The sequence below is a fragment of the Mustela nivalis genome (genome assembly GCF_964662115.1).
Source record: "Mustela nivalis genome assembly, chromosome: 12".
NCBI classification, from domain to species: domain Eukaryota; kingdom Metazoa; phylum Chordata; class Mammalia; order Carnivora; family Mustelidae; genus Mustela; species Mustela nivalis.
The window spans coordinates 42,958,320-42,971,032 of record NC_139031.1 but is presented as its reverse complement, the minus strand read 5'-3'; the positions used below and the strand labels follow the sequence as shown (position 1 = coordinate 42,971,032).

The window sequence follows — 12,713 nt, the reverse complement described above, 5'->3', positions numbered from 1 at the left end:
TATGTTTTAAAGAATGATAAAGAAAAACAGATGTGAGTTTGTTTGCCTGTAGGGTCACTGTCTTTGTTAGACATTGAGAGAGGCCTCTCAGGGTGAAATAAGAATATGGGTATTTATTGACTCCTTTTACAGTACAACTTTGGTCTAGTTGCCTGATTTTATATATGCACACATACACTTCTTCCCTTTTGTACTTTTTTTTTTTTAATTTATTTGACAGAACAGAGAACACAAGCAGGAGGAACAGTAAAGGGTGAGGAGAAGTGGGCTCCATGCATGGCAGGGAGCCCATTGCAGGGCTTGATCCCAGGACATTGGGATCATGATCTGAGCTGAAGGCAAACACTAAAATATCTGAGCTACCTTAGGCGCACTCCCATTTTGTACATTTTTAAGACCTAAATTTTTAGTTGCTTTCCAGATAGGAAGTACAGATTCCTTTTTCTTTTTTATTTTTTAAGATTTTATTTATTTATTTGACAGATCACAAGCAGGCAGAGGCAGGCGTGGAGGGGGGCGCGGGGAGCGGAGCAGGCTCCCTACTAAGCAGAGAGCCTGATGCGGGGCTTGGTCCCAGAAACCTGAGATAATGACCCGAGCTGAAGGCAGAGGCTTAACCCACTGAGCCACCCATGTGCCCCTGAAAGTAGGGATTTTACTGATGTACACAAATCTCCAGATGACCAATAGCATGCATTTTATTTATAAGATGGCCAGAATCAAGGTACAGTCCAATCCATGGTCATGGCCTAAGGTGGTGACTAATCCTAACTATCCCCAGCCCCAGACCAAATCAATCGGAACATTAGTGTAGCATTAACACAAACCTGTTTCTTACACACACACACACACACACACACACACCCGCCTAAGAAAAAACACCTGTTTTACAAGGGAGGAAATAAGCTCAAAGAGGCTCCCAAGACTGTGAGTAATGATCTGTGCTGAAAGCCCCATTTCCTGCCGTCATGTGCAGAACACCCCCATCCAGCTGAGTCACCCCTGCAAGGTTTACTGATGCTTCCTTGTGACAGCATTGTTTTGCAGCTTTATTGGTAAAATTCATAGTCTAATAGTCTCAAACTTTGTTTTACAGCCATCCTTTTCAAGGCCAGTACTCCGTGTCAGACATGAAGTTAAGATTCTCACAGTGAGTATTTAGAAAAGAAAACTAGGAAAATTTTTATGACTGAGTTTATGCCATGTGTTTCATTGCTAATTAGGAATTGTTTTTCTCCACTTGATAGACTTGTGCTTCAAATAGTAACCAAATATGTGCATAACATTCTCTAGCTCAGCAGTGTGTATGTTTCAGAGTGAAAACACTGCTGTTTCATAGAGAATGGTGTGAACTAATAACAGAATTTGCCATTTTTATTCTGGTGGAGTAACTTTAGCAAGTCATAACTGTAGGAAGAATTAACCATGCATCCTTATGGCCTCTTTTTGGTTCGTCTGCACATTATTTTAGTATTTTCTGAAAGTTTACATCCCTAAGGTTACTAAATTAATTGATGCATGATAAGTAATTTAGCTTCTTTTCTCAATAATCCAATTTTGGGGGTGGATATAGGGTGTGGTATATGTGAATTTTTGTAATATACCTAAAACTTCTTTGCTTTACTTAGTTCTGTTCAAAACAGTGAACGTGGCAAAAAAATTGGAAACGTCATGGTCACAACCAGCCGAAATGTTGTACAAACAGGAAAAGCTGTTGGTAAGACATGCCTTTAGACAGAAACAGATTAGAATCGTAACACATCTCTTCTCTGTACTCAGCGTGTCATTGGTAAAATCATAAAGTTGTAGAGATCTTTATATCATATAATAATACAAGATGGTTGAATAGAAAGGTTTCGTTTTCACCTTATTCCTGAAAATTCTTATGACATCAGATAATATCAGAGTTCAGCAAGTTTTGCCACACCTGATGGAGATACCAATTTTCTGATGTGTTCCCTGTTTTGTTTACAAGGATTCAGCATTTCCTGCAATTTTTTATAAGTAGTAGAGCACCATAATCAAGTAGGCATTAGGAATGCTGTCTTCTAAGGTATTATCATAAAATAAAGGAAATCAGTGAAACTAACAGGTCATTTTTTAAAAGATTAACAGTATTAATAAAACCTTAATAGACTAATAAGAACAGATACAAATTACCAGTGTTGGGAGTGGAAAAGAGGACATCACCCTACATCTTACAGAAATTAAAAGGATTATAGGGAATACTGTGAACAATTTTTTATGCCAGTTTTTTGACAATTTTATTTTTATTTTTTTTTTTTTAAAGATTTTATTTATTTATTCGACAGAGAGAGATCACAAGTAGGCAGAGAGGAAGGCAGAGAGAGAGGAGGAAGCAGGCTCCCCGCTGAGCAGAGAGCCCGACGCGGGACTTGATCCCAGGACCCTGAGATCATGACCTGAGCCGAAGGCAGCGGCTTAACCCACTGAGCCACCCAGGCGCCCGAGTTTTTTGACAATTTTAGATGAAATATGCAAGTTCTTTGAAAGACTCAAATTGCCAAAACTGATTCACTAAGTAATCAACAATTTAAATAGCCCTATATCTCTTAAATAAATTGAATTAAAAATCATGCCACAGGTTTTTTAATTTAATCCAGGCCAAGATGTCATCACTTAACGAATTTTATCAAATATTAAAGGAATAATACCAATTTTATACAAACTCTTTCAGAAAGTAGTGGATGAGGAGTAGCCCTCCCCAGTTCATTTATTTATTCATTTATTTATTTTAATCAGAGAGTGTGCACGTGCATACAAGCAGGAGGAGTGGCAGGCAGATGGAAAAGCAGGCTCCCCAGTGAGCAAGGAGTCCATGTAAGACTCGATCCCAGGACCTTAGGATCATGACCTGAGCCAAAGGCAGCCACTTAAAATGGCTTAGCCACCCAGGCATCCCTCCCGGTTCTTTTAATGTGGCCAGTATTACCCTGAGAACCGAAGCCAGACAAACGATATTGTGCTATTGTATGCATTCTTCTGCATTTAGCTTTCTTCAGTTAAAATACTTCGCAGTTTGTTCCATATCCATTCTAAAAAAAAGTCTTAATTCCTTTTCTACATTTTTAACTTTTTTTTTTTTACATAATTTCAAACTTAAATGGTGCAACAGTGTATAAGGAGCTCCCAATTCTCTCAGATTCGCCAGTTATTTACATTTGCCACATTTGCTTTGTCATATCAATATGTAAAAATAGGAGCCATCTCCTTCCTTAGCTTCTGGGAGAGGACTAACCCTTACTGATCACAGTTCAAAAGCCCTGGACCTCGGAGGTCTCTGCAGGCCTCCTAGCTCTAACATTCTGTGTACCTAGAGATACACAGGGTGAATTTCTCTACAGTACATATGTGATACAGACCCATCCCTTTAAATGACATACAGCACATAGCTCCATCAGTGGGTTCATTTCATTAAAGGGAATGGAATCTAATATGTAAGCATTTGTTTCCATACAATACTATGCATTTAATTTCTTTTGATTTCTTATTTTTTTAAAAGAAAAATTCTCCTTCATTATAAGTGTATGATGTCAATTCTTCATTTTTAGTGATGCTCCTGCTGTTTATGTTCTAAGGCCAGTTCTCTTCCACACTCCCTCTCTCTAAGAATAGTGGGAATATGTGATGCAACTTAAATAATTAAAGCATCAGTTTTGAAGATAAGGTGGTTTTTTAAAAAATATTTATTTATTTGACAGAGAGATAACATAAGTAGGCAGAGCAGCAGGCAGAGGGAGAAGAAGAAGCAGGCTTACCATTGAGCAGGGAGCCCGATGTGGGGCTCCATCCCAGGACTCTGGGATCATGACCTGAGCCAAAGGCAGAGGCTTGACGCACTGAGCCACCCAGGCACCCCTGGGGATAAGGTTTTTTAAAACAAAACCAACCTGAGGCAGATAGAGCAGTTGACATCTTCATTTATTGCAGTATCGTTTCAGATGACAAAAGCATAGTTCCTGAAAGTAGCCTAACCACTGTTCCCTGTGTAGGTGGCTATCAGTTATCAACTGGGATTTAAGCTACAGAGAGCACTTGGCTCTCCCAAGTGGTTCTGATGCACAGCCAGGGCTGAGAAACCACTGGCCTAGTATGGTGGGTATTAAGGGAAGGGTCCGCTGACGACCTTCAGAATGGTTAGGAGAGGAGGCTCTTTTCCCGAAGTTATCCAGTTTCCTTCTAGACCATCATAGACAGGGATTGTTTTGAAACTAATAATGTAAATGGCATTTTAACTATTAACATATTGATTTTACAGTAAGTTAACATTCATTGATTAGCATTGGTCTTTCACTGTCTATTAACAAAAGTAAAGACATTTTTCCTTTTGTTTTTCCCCTCTTCTCCATCCAGGCCAGTCAGTTGGAGGAGCCTTTTCCAGTGCGAAGACAGCTATGTCTTCATGGCTTTCTACTTTCACCAGTCCCGCCCCCCAAAGTCTCACTGAGCCCCCCGACGGGAAGCCCTGAGCAAGGCGTCCAGAGGCTACTGTCGCTTCCTTAGGTTTAAATGTCTCCCGTCTGTCTGCTGCTCCCAGACTGTTCTCTTCATCGGCCACAGGTCCACAGCAGGGGACCAGGACGTCGAACTGTTTACAGGGACGGTTGTCCTCTGTCTAATTGAATGTCGCAGGATGCTGGAAAGATGAAATCGCAGCCATAGCAGGGATGGCTTTCCAGGTTGGGGTTTAAATTGACTACTTTTATTTCAGTCTGAGCCTGATTAAAACACAGTGAAACTTCTAATGAATTTTCAGTTCTGATAGTGTACATTTGTTTACTTTAGACAAGTTTTTACTTATGTAAATTTTGTTCTCTTTTCCTGTTTGAATATCCAGATGGCCACTGTCATTTATATGTGCTAAAATTAAGTTATATTACTATTCTGATTTCTCTCAAGTTGGCCCTAAAATGTGCTTATAAAGTTAAGGGGCCATACAATCCAGCCCTTTGTTATTACTTTGCTGAGTTATATGATGATTTTTTTTTTGTTGGTTTTCTGCCCACAAAATATATTTATCAGTTCACTTCCTCCCAGAAACATGAAAACCAGAGGTGGTAGTTCTGAGGATGGAGTGTTTTGTTTCATGTTTTTAATTTATTCTTTCCCAGTCCTAAACACTTGCTCTGAGGTGTCAAGGAGTGTCACTGTACTTTCTTCCTCTTCCCAACTGTGCAGGTGGGTGTGCAGAGAAATAGCATGGTGCAATGGTGTTCAAGCAGGTTAATATGAGTGTATTTACAGCGGAGACTCTGGAAGACCTCGGTGTTAGTTCTGTCAACCCTAATATTGTTGCAGTCTTCTACAAGCATTTTTTAACCCACAGTTTGTGCCTTCTGTTTCTTCTTTTGAACCGTTTTCCATGGGACTTTACAGATGTACAGGTTTTTCTCTTAGTCTTATTCTTCATACAGCTTTTCAAGGCGTTTGGCCTTCCCACTCCCCGATGGAAAATCCTTCTGTAATCAATCCCTACCCCCTTAAAAGAAAAACAAGATGATCCATAAATATTAAGTAGAAATCTCATCTTTGCTCACATTTAGAAAACCAAGAGGCAAGAGAAGAAAAACACAGCCACAGTTTTCACAAAGGACCTCTGGTTTCACTTTAGATACATGTGTGTATGTGCTATCTGCTGAAGATATTTACACAACGGGACCTCCTGTATCTCCTGTGCTCAGCTCTCATTTGCTTTTCAAGGGGACTTTGGATGGGTGTTCTCAGGGAGTACTTAACAGGGGACAAACTGCTTGTTCAGTAACCAAGGACACTTGGAAAATACATTGTGAGTATGATCTACATATGATAAGAGTATTGGGAAAACATTTAATTAAGGAGAACACTTGATTATATTTGATTTATCCCTTAAGAATGGGACACCTGGCTGGCTCAGTTGGTAGATCATGTGACTCTTGATCTCAGGGTCATGAGTTCAAGTTCACATTGGATGTGTAGCCTACTTAAAAAAATAAAATCTTTTTTAAAAATTAAGTGTTTACTTAAGTAAATTTTTCTAGAGCATGTGGAATGGACATAGGGATGTAATGCTAAATATCTCTAAATTTTCCAATTTGTGTTTTAACACAAGTCCAGCAAATCTGAAAGTGTATTTCCATTTGAGACAATAACTCAGAAATTCAGTGATCATCAGTGAAAGGGCTTATGGTGAGAACTCTCTTAATTCCACTTCTGCTGGGAAACAGCCTTCTCAGGAAATACTATTTGAAGAGAAGAAAATAATACCAAACAAAACCTTAAAAGGTACTTTAATCAGTGTTGCACTTAAAGAATTCATTCTAACTCTTGTTTCATGAGGCCACATCATTAGTTGGAGTGTCATAGTGTGGTTGTGCAGTTGGTGTTGGTGTGCAGTTGTTCCCTCTCACCTGCCCAAAGTTCACAGAGCTGAGAGCACCGCGACCGGTGAGCCAGCACACTGCCGGCCCATCCTCCACTTTGGATGGTGTGAGGGCTTAGGGTAAACTCCCATCTCTCACAAAAGCAGGCCAGTCCACATTTTGATACCTCACTGAAATAAAAGTAGTTTAACTTTACTTTAGGATCACTTGTTCCCCATTTTTATATATACTTTTAATGAACTTTCTGTTAATGTTTCTGGTTAAGAGTTCAACTCTTAAGGTGGTTATTTAACTGGCTTTCAACATAAATTGAATATCTCAAAAGATAGAACTTTTGTTGGAGAAGTAGTCAAAAAACCGAACCATATTTCCTTCAGGTTCTGGGAGGAATTGGAGTTTCAGGGAGCATAAGCTAATATGTTGTTGGCAGGGGTCCGGGGGCAGCCAGCACACTTGATGTCAGGAAGCCTGGCCCTTGTCTCGTGAGCCTGCGTGCTTGTCCGTTGGATTCCAGGTGTCAGCTAAGTGGCCAACCCCAGAGGCTGTAGCCTCCTTGGCTCTTTGAGCGATGGGAGCCAACCTTAGGCCATCTTTGGACATCTCAGTAGTAAAGGTGGATGTTTCATTGGACCTTACTTGCTCCAGTGCTTTTCTGTCTAAGAATTGAGTATTTGTAAGTAGGCCTGAGGGAGGTAGGGTCAGCCAAGCTTTTCCAGGGTGTGCCAGGCACATGGACTGCAACTATAACTTGCTGGTGGTCTCACTACCATCTAGGTAAGTCAAAGGAGTGCCGGCAGTAAGTCCCTGGCATTATTTAGTTCCTACTAAGGCATTGTAATGACAGTTTACATAGGGAAGGAAAAGAGTTAAGTCTACCAACCGCCTGTCATGGGCTAAGTGAATAGAAAAAGTTGCATGTCAGAGTGAGTCAGTTACCTTGAGTATGCATTTGACTCTTGTAACCAGGGTGAGTAGCCTGTCCCCAGATCCACTAGTGATGTGCTAGCGCCCAGGCTCTAAAACAATCTTCGTCTACTTTTTGCTCTAAGAAACAGTGGAAATATACACGGGCAGCGAACCAGAGCAAATGACGTGATTTCCTCAACGTTATCTTGCTTTCTGAGTTCTATATTAAGCATTGCTTTTTTTTTTAAAGAATAATTTACTTTAGAAAGGCAAGGAGAAAGCATATTAGAAGGGAGACAAGTAGACAAGTTAGAAGTTGCAAGGCTGAGAAACAAGTTACTTAAAATCTGAATGAAGGTATTTTGAGAGCAGTATTTAATATGCTAAAGGTTATAAGAATTATTTTACAAAGAAGTTAGAATTTTAATCTACTAACTACAGGTTTTTAAATGAAGCTATAACATTATCTCCCTGACCGGCAGGTTTTGTTCTTTCTTTGTTTTGTGGAAGTTACAGCCAGCCAGTGGTGTTTTTTTTCCCCCTCTCTGGGCCTCATGATGAGTTGGGGAGCAGTCAGCTCTGTGAGGGGCAGTGAGCTGATCTTGAACTGCATGAACTTTTATCTGTGTCAGCAGTTTGGGGAAGTAGCCTTTTAGAATGGTAGCTGCTAAATATCACCCACGTTTCATTGGGCAGTTGGTTGGGACTCTTGAAATGACATCACCATTTGCATGCTCTGATTCTTTGACCAGAGGTGGCACAGCATTTATGGCCTTTCCACCCAAATCAGTGGTAGCCTCTGAGGCTGACAGGGAGCGCAGTCCCAGCTTCTAGAAGATGATTGTCCTTCCACACGACACGGCATGCCACTAGGAGTTTTTCATTCCAGGTCTTTGGACTTCATGACATTGGAATTGTTTTGTCATAATTTCTAACATTCCATAAATACTTGTCAAGGACAAAGAAAAGGAATGTGGACCTTTATTCTTTTCGTATAAATAACTTTGTACACATGACTTCCTGCTTTCCTATTGAAGGGGAAGAAATTAGCTCCTCCCTTGTGTGGTAACTCCAGAATTAAACGATTGTGCACGTAGAGGGATTGAGTATATTTTGTAAAACTCTAATGATTTGTATTTCTGTGCTGTTCTGAACTTTACCTTTTTACTTATATTAATTAAAGATATAGAAACTATATATTTAAATCATGTAAATGGGATACAATTTAGGGGTTTTTTTCCAGTCTTATTTTTCATCAGCTTCTCACATACACATAGTATGCTGCTCAAATTTTTTCGTGTGCAATATAAACATTTGAACATTTCAGTCAGGTACTGAGCCAGAAAAGATAATTAAAGTTTTTTAAGAAAGCTTCTGAGCTTAGAAAATATTTGTTTTCTTGAAATATTAATTTATAGCTGGAAAAAACGGGATCAAGACTTATGTGTTTCAGGCCACTTGGTCATTGTTTCCTAAGTTTAAGAAGCATTTGATTAAGAAGTTGGTGAAGGCATTTAGTGGTCACAAAAACAGTTAAACATTTGAGATTAAAGGCTTCCCACAAACCCTCTCTAAGAAAGTTTAGCTAAGAAATCTTAGAAACTTTTCTGAGAAGGTTTAGCTATGGCACATGTTTTGATCGGAAAAATAGTTCCTCTTTGCTCCAGTAGTTTTTGTAATTTGTACTAGTTCTTTGTTTCTGTTGTCATTTGTTTAAAAAAAATGTTAAAATTATAAATCACGTCTAATCATAGTGAATTGTAAAACTTCTACTGTATCTTTATTTTAAGGAAAAATAAGAATAAAATTATCCTGTTTGTCCTGCATATAGTCAGACTTGGCCTGTCTTTCTAGAAGTGCACTTCATGTTGTCAGTGTGGTCTCTGGCCTGCTTCTCGGTTGGACAGCAGTGCCAGCTTTATGTAAGAAACCAGCACACAGACTGAACCAGAGGACTCGTTGCTCATTTAATGGCTCATTTTAATACTGCTTATGGTGGTTCCTCTGTTTTTAAGGTGATGGCCCCTGTGAGAAGAACCCCTTAGTTTCTCTGGAATGCTATGCACAAAGTACACTTTTTATTATCGCACGATTGGTCACGTGATAATACCTCATCCCACGCTCACTGATAGAAACCCCCAGGGGAATAGAACATTGTCAAGAGCAGCCTGTTTTCCCACCTGGACTGGTAAGCTTCAAAATAGCCCTTGGCATCTCCACTGAGGGCTCCTGGCATATTTTTGTATGTATTTCCATGTACTGTGATTTTCTTACAGCTGTCCTACAAAAGAGGAGCTTTGTGACACGCTTCACAGAAGCAGACAAGTTTCTTTGCCCCCGGGGGAAGGTACACTTCCTTGAGTGTGGGGTTAAGTTTAAGGTCCCAGTATTCTATGACAGTGCACCATTAGCACCCCGGAGATGATGAGGTATTTGGGGACAGTGGAGCTGGGCACTGCCGGCATCTCCCCTTTTCCAAGGACCTCTGTCACCTGGCGTCAGGCTCTGCGGTGCTGAGGCGGACAGTTCCCCCTCACCTCCGAGGTCACAACTGCCTTTTTTTTACTCTGATAGGATGGGAGTGGCATTTTTTAAACTGGTAACATCTAGAACAACTGTGGTTGTGGAGCCAGTTTTTTTTCTGAGGAACAACCCTTCATGGAGGTCTTCTCTGACTGGGCTTCATCTCCGCGAGGTTAGGGAACCGCACATAAACACACTCTGTGTGATTCTGGAGTCTGAAGCTAGGGAATAGGCTGGCGCCAGAGATCAGCATGGTCGTGCTCTTTGCTCTTCTGGTGAACACCTGCGTTTGAACTACTGACGTCCCAACACAACACAAGAACCAAGATTGAGATCATCTCAGTGTATGTGTTTTATCTTTCACTGGACCCAGCCACACTCCTGGAGCACACAGATGTGGACTGAAACTGCTGGAGAATGACGAAAGCCACATGATGAAATACTGATCATTATTGAAGCCAGGTGATGATTATGTTGGGGTTCATTAGACTGCTCGTTCTGGTTTGGGTTATGACCGCCATCCTGTCCTTTTCCTGCTGCTTCCTGCCCAGGCATTTCTCTTCAGTAGTTGTAGGGAATTTAAAGACTTAGGTCAGGCCCTCGGCATCAAGGATGTCTGCTAGTCCTCCTCTTACCTTCCATGATTCAGCTACTTGTCCTTGCATCTATCTTGAGTTCGTCAAGAACTATCTTGAGGATGGCAGAATCTATCTTGAGTTCCTCTTTGTACCCCTAGAGTTAGCTTAGAATAGAAAAGGACAAAAAAGCAGTTTTTGGAGAAGTCAGTTACTCTATCACTAAGTTCTCACTGTTCTTCCAGAGTCTTATGTCTCAGTCCCATCTCCTCCTGCCTCTGCTTCCACATTCCCAGCGGGTTGTGTCTGACCCTTAATTGGTTTCCCTGTTGCCAGTCCTCCCTCCACACCCAGAGACCTAAAACGTGATGGAATTTTTAATTGTTCCATGGTAACCTTCAATGTCTACTTACTGTCTACGGAATGAAGGCCAGATTCCTAAGTGAGGCCCGCAGAGCCTAGAACACGGTAACCGTGCCCTGTTAGCTTCTCCACTGCTCCCCTAGCCTCCGCAAGCCCCCTGGCCAACTGAAACCTTCACTGTGTCTCACTTTCCCACCCCCTAATTGTCAGAGAAGCATTATTGAGAGAACCCACAGTTGAAGGCCCAGCTCCAGCCTCTCTCCCTTAAAGTCTCCCCGGGGCTACTCTGAGTCCTTTCTCAAACACTCTGGGGCAGCATTTATCGAGCACTACCTGAATAGGTGCTCCCAGGCTTGGAGATTTGCAACTAGTAAAACACTTTTTAAAACAAGAGAAAGGCAACTCAAGTGAAATACATATACAGAAAAGATTAAGAGACATACAGTAAAATAAAACTAAAGCGACCATTCATGTAACCACAACCCACATAAGAAACCGAGTATTAGCACCTAAAAAAAAACCCAGCCCGTGTCTCTCCAGTAATAATTCTTCCTCCTCCAGAAGTATTTTGTACTCTCTAGATAATCATTTCTTTATAATTTTACCCCCTCCTTCCTATGTATGTATGCCAAAGAGCATAGTTTGTTTTTTGTTTATTTTTGAACTTACATAAATAGAATCAACCCTTTATTAGGTCTTTCTTTGTTAATTTTGTTTTTAGGGGGACTTTTCTCTTTCAGTGTTTTGTAATACCATGTCATCGTGCAGCTGTCCCACAGTTCATCCTGTCTGCCGTAGGTGGACTTGGCTGTTTCCTGTTCAGGCCTGATGGAAACAGCAGTGCTGCGTTTGTTCTGGTTTGCACGTCCCAGAGCACTTGCACCTGTTTCTCTGAGGTATAAATGTGAGAGTGAAACTGCTGAATATTTTTTCAGTGTCTCCCATGCTTTGGTATCACAAGAAATTTAAATTTTTGCCCGATCTGGTGGGTGTGAAATGCTATCTCATTGTAGTTTTTAATTTGCATTTTCCTGAGTACTAATAAGGTTGAGTACTTTTTCATCTATTTATTAACCATATAGATTTCTACTTATGTGAAATGCCTGTTCCCATCTCTTACCCATTTATCTATGAGGTTGTCTGTTTCTTATTTGCTTAAGTGTTTTATGAGCTTTTGTATGTATATATATTCTGGATATTACTTCTCTGTCAATTATATATGTTACAGATATCTCATTATGTCTTGTCTTCATTCTTTATGATATGTTTTGATGACTAGAATTTTTTTTTAAAGATTTTATTTATTTATTTGACAGAGATCACAAGTAGGCAGAGAGGCAGACAGAAAGAGAGACGGGCGAAGCAGGCTCACTGCTGAGCAGAGCCCCGGATGCAGGGCTCAATTCTAGAACCCTGGGATCACGACCTGAGCTGAAGGCGGAGGCTTTAACCCACTGAGCCACCCAGGTGCCCCGATGACTAGAATTCTTAATGTAGTTAAATCTATCTTTCCTTTTATGATTAGAGGAAATTATATGTTCTTGTGTCTTATTTAAGAAACCCTACTCTACCTCAAGGTCATGATATTCTATATAATCTTCTAGCAGCCTTTAAAATTTGCCTTTCATGTCTATTTACCTGAACACCTGGAATTTCTTTTTCAGAGTGATCTCGAGTAGAAGTCCAATACCTCCCACCACCCCAACTTCCCAGTGTGGCTAGAAAGTTTTGGCATTTCTTCTTTTGCCAAGTAAGGACTACTAGTTTATCTTACCATTATCACATTATACAAAGACATTTTAATACCAAAACATGGGAAGAGCATAGGGTCAGAGGAAAGGAGAACCCTTTAAATCAAATAACTGTTTGAGTTGTACTAATTTAATTGGTCTTAATTTTTCTCATTTCGTTACAGGTTCTGTGCACCAGTTTATGGTGATGGATGAAGGAACTTCATTTTTTTCCT

At 40.4% G+C, this 12,713-nt stretch overlaps 1 protein-coding gene across 1 annotated transcript in view; it reads left to right on the top strand.

Moving 5' to 3' along the window:
- Positions 1 to 9,112, top strand: part of AVL9 (AVL9 cell migration associated) — a 60,239-nt gene extending 51,127 nt beyond the window's left edge. The window contains exons 14-16 of the mRNA XM_082691764.1: positions 1,097 to 1,150; positions 1,629 to 1,717; positions 4,375 to 9,112. Of these exons, the coding sequence (XP_082547890.1) occupies positions 1,097 to 1,150; positions 1,629 to 1,717; positions 4,375 to 4,490 (259 nt within the window). The 3' untranslated portion in view covers positions 4,491 to 9,112. The remainder of the gene's footprint in view (positions 1 to 1,096; positions 1,151 to 1,628; positions 1,718 to 4,374) is intronic.
- Positions 9,113 to 12,713: the final 3,601 nt, after the last annotated feature.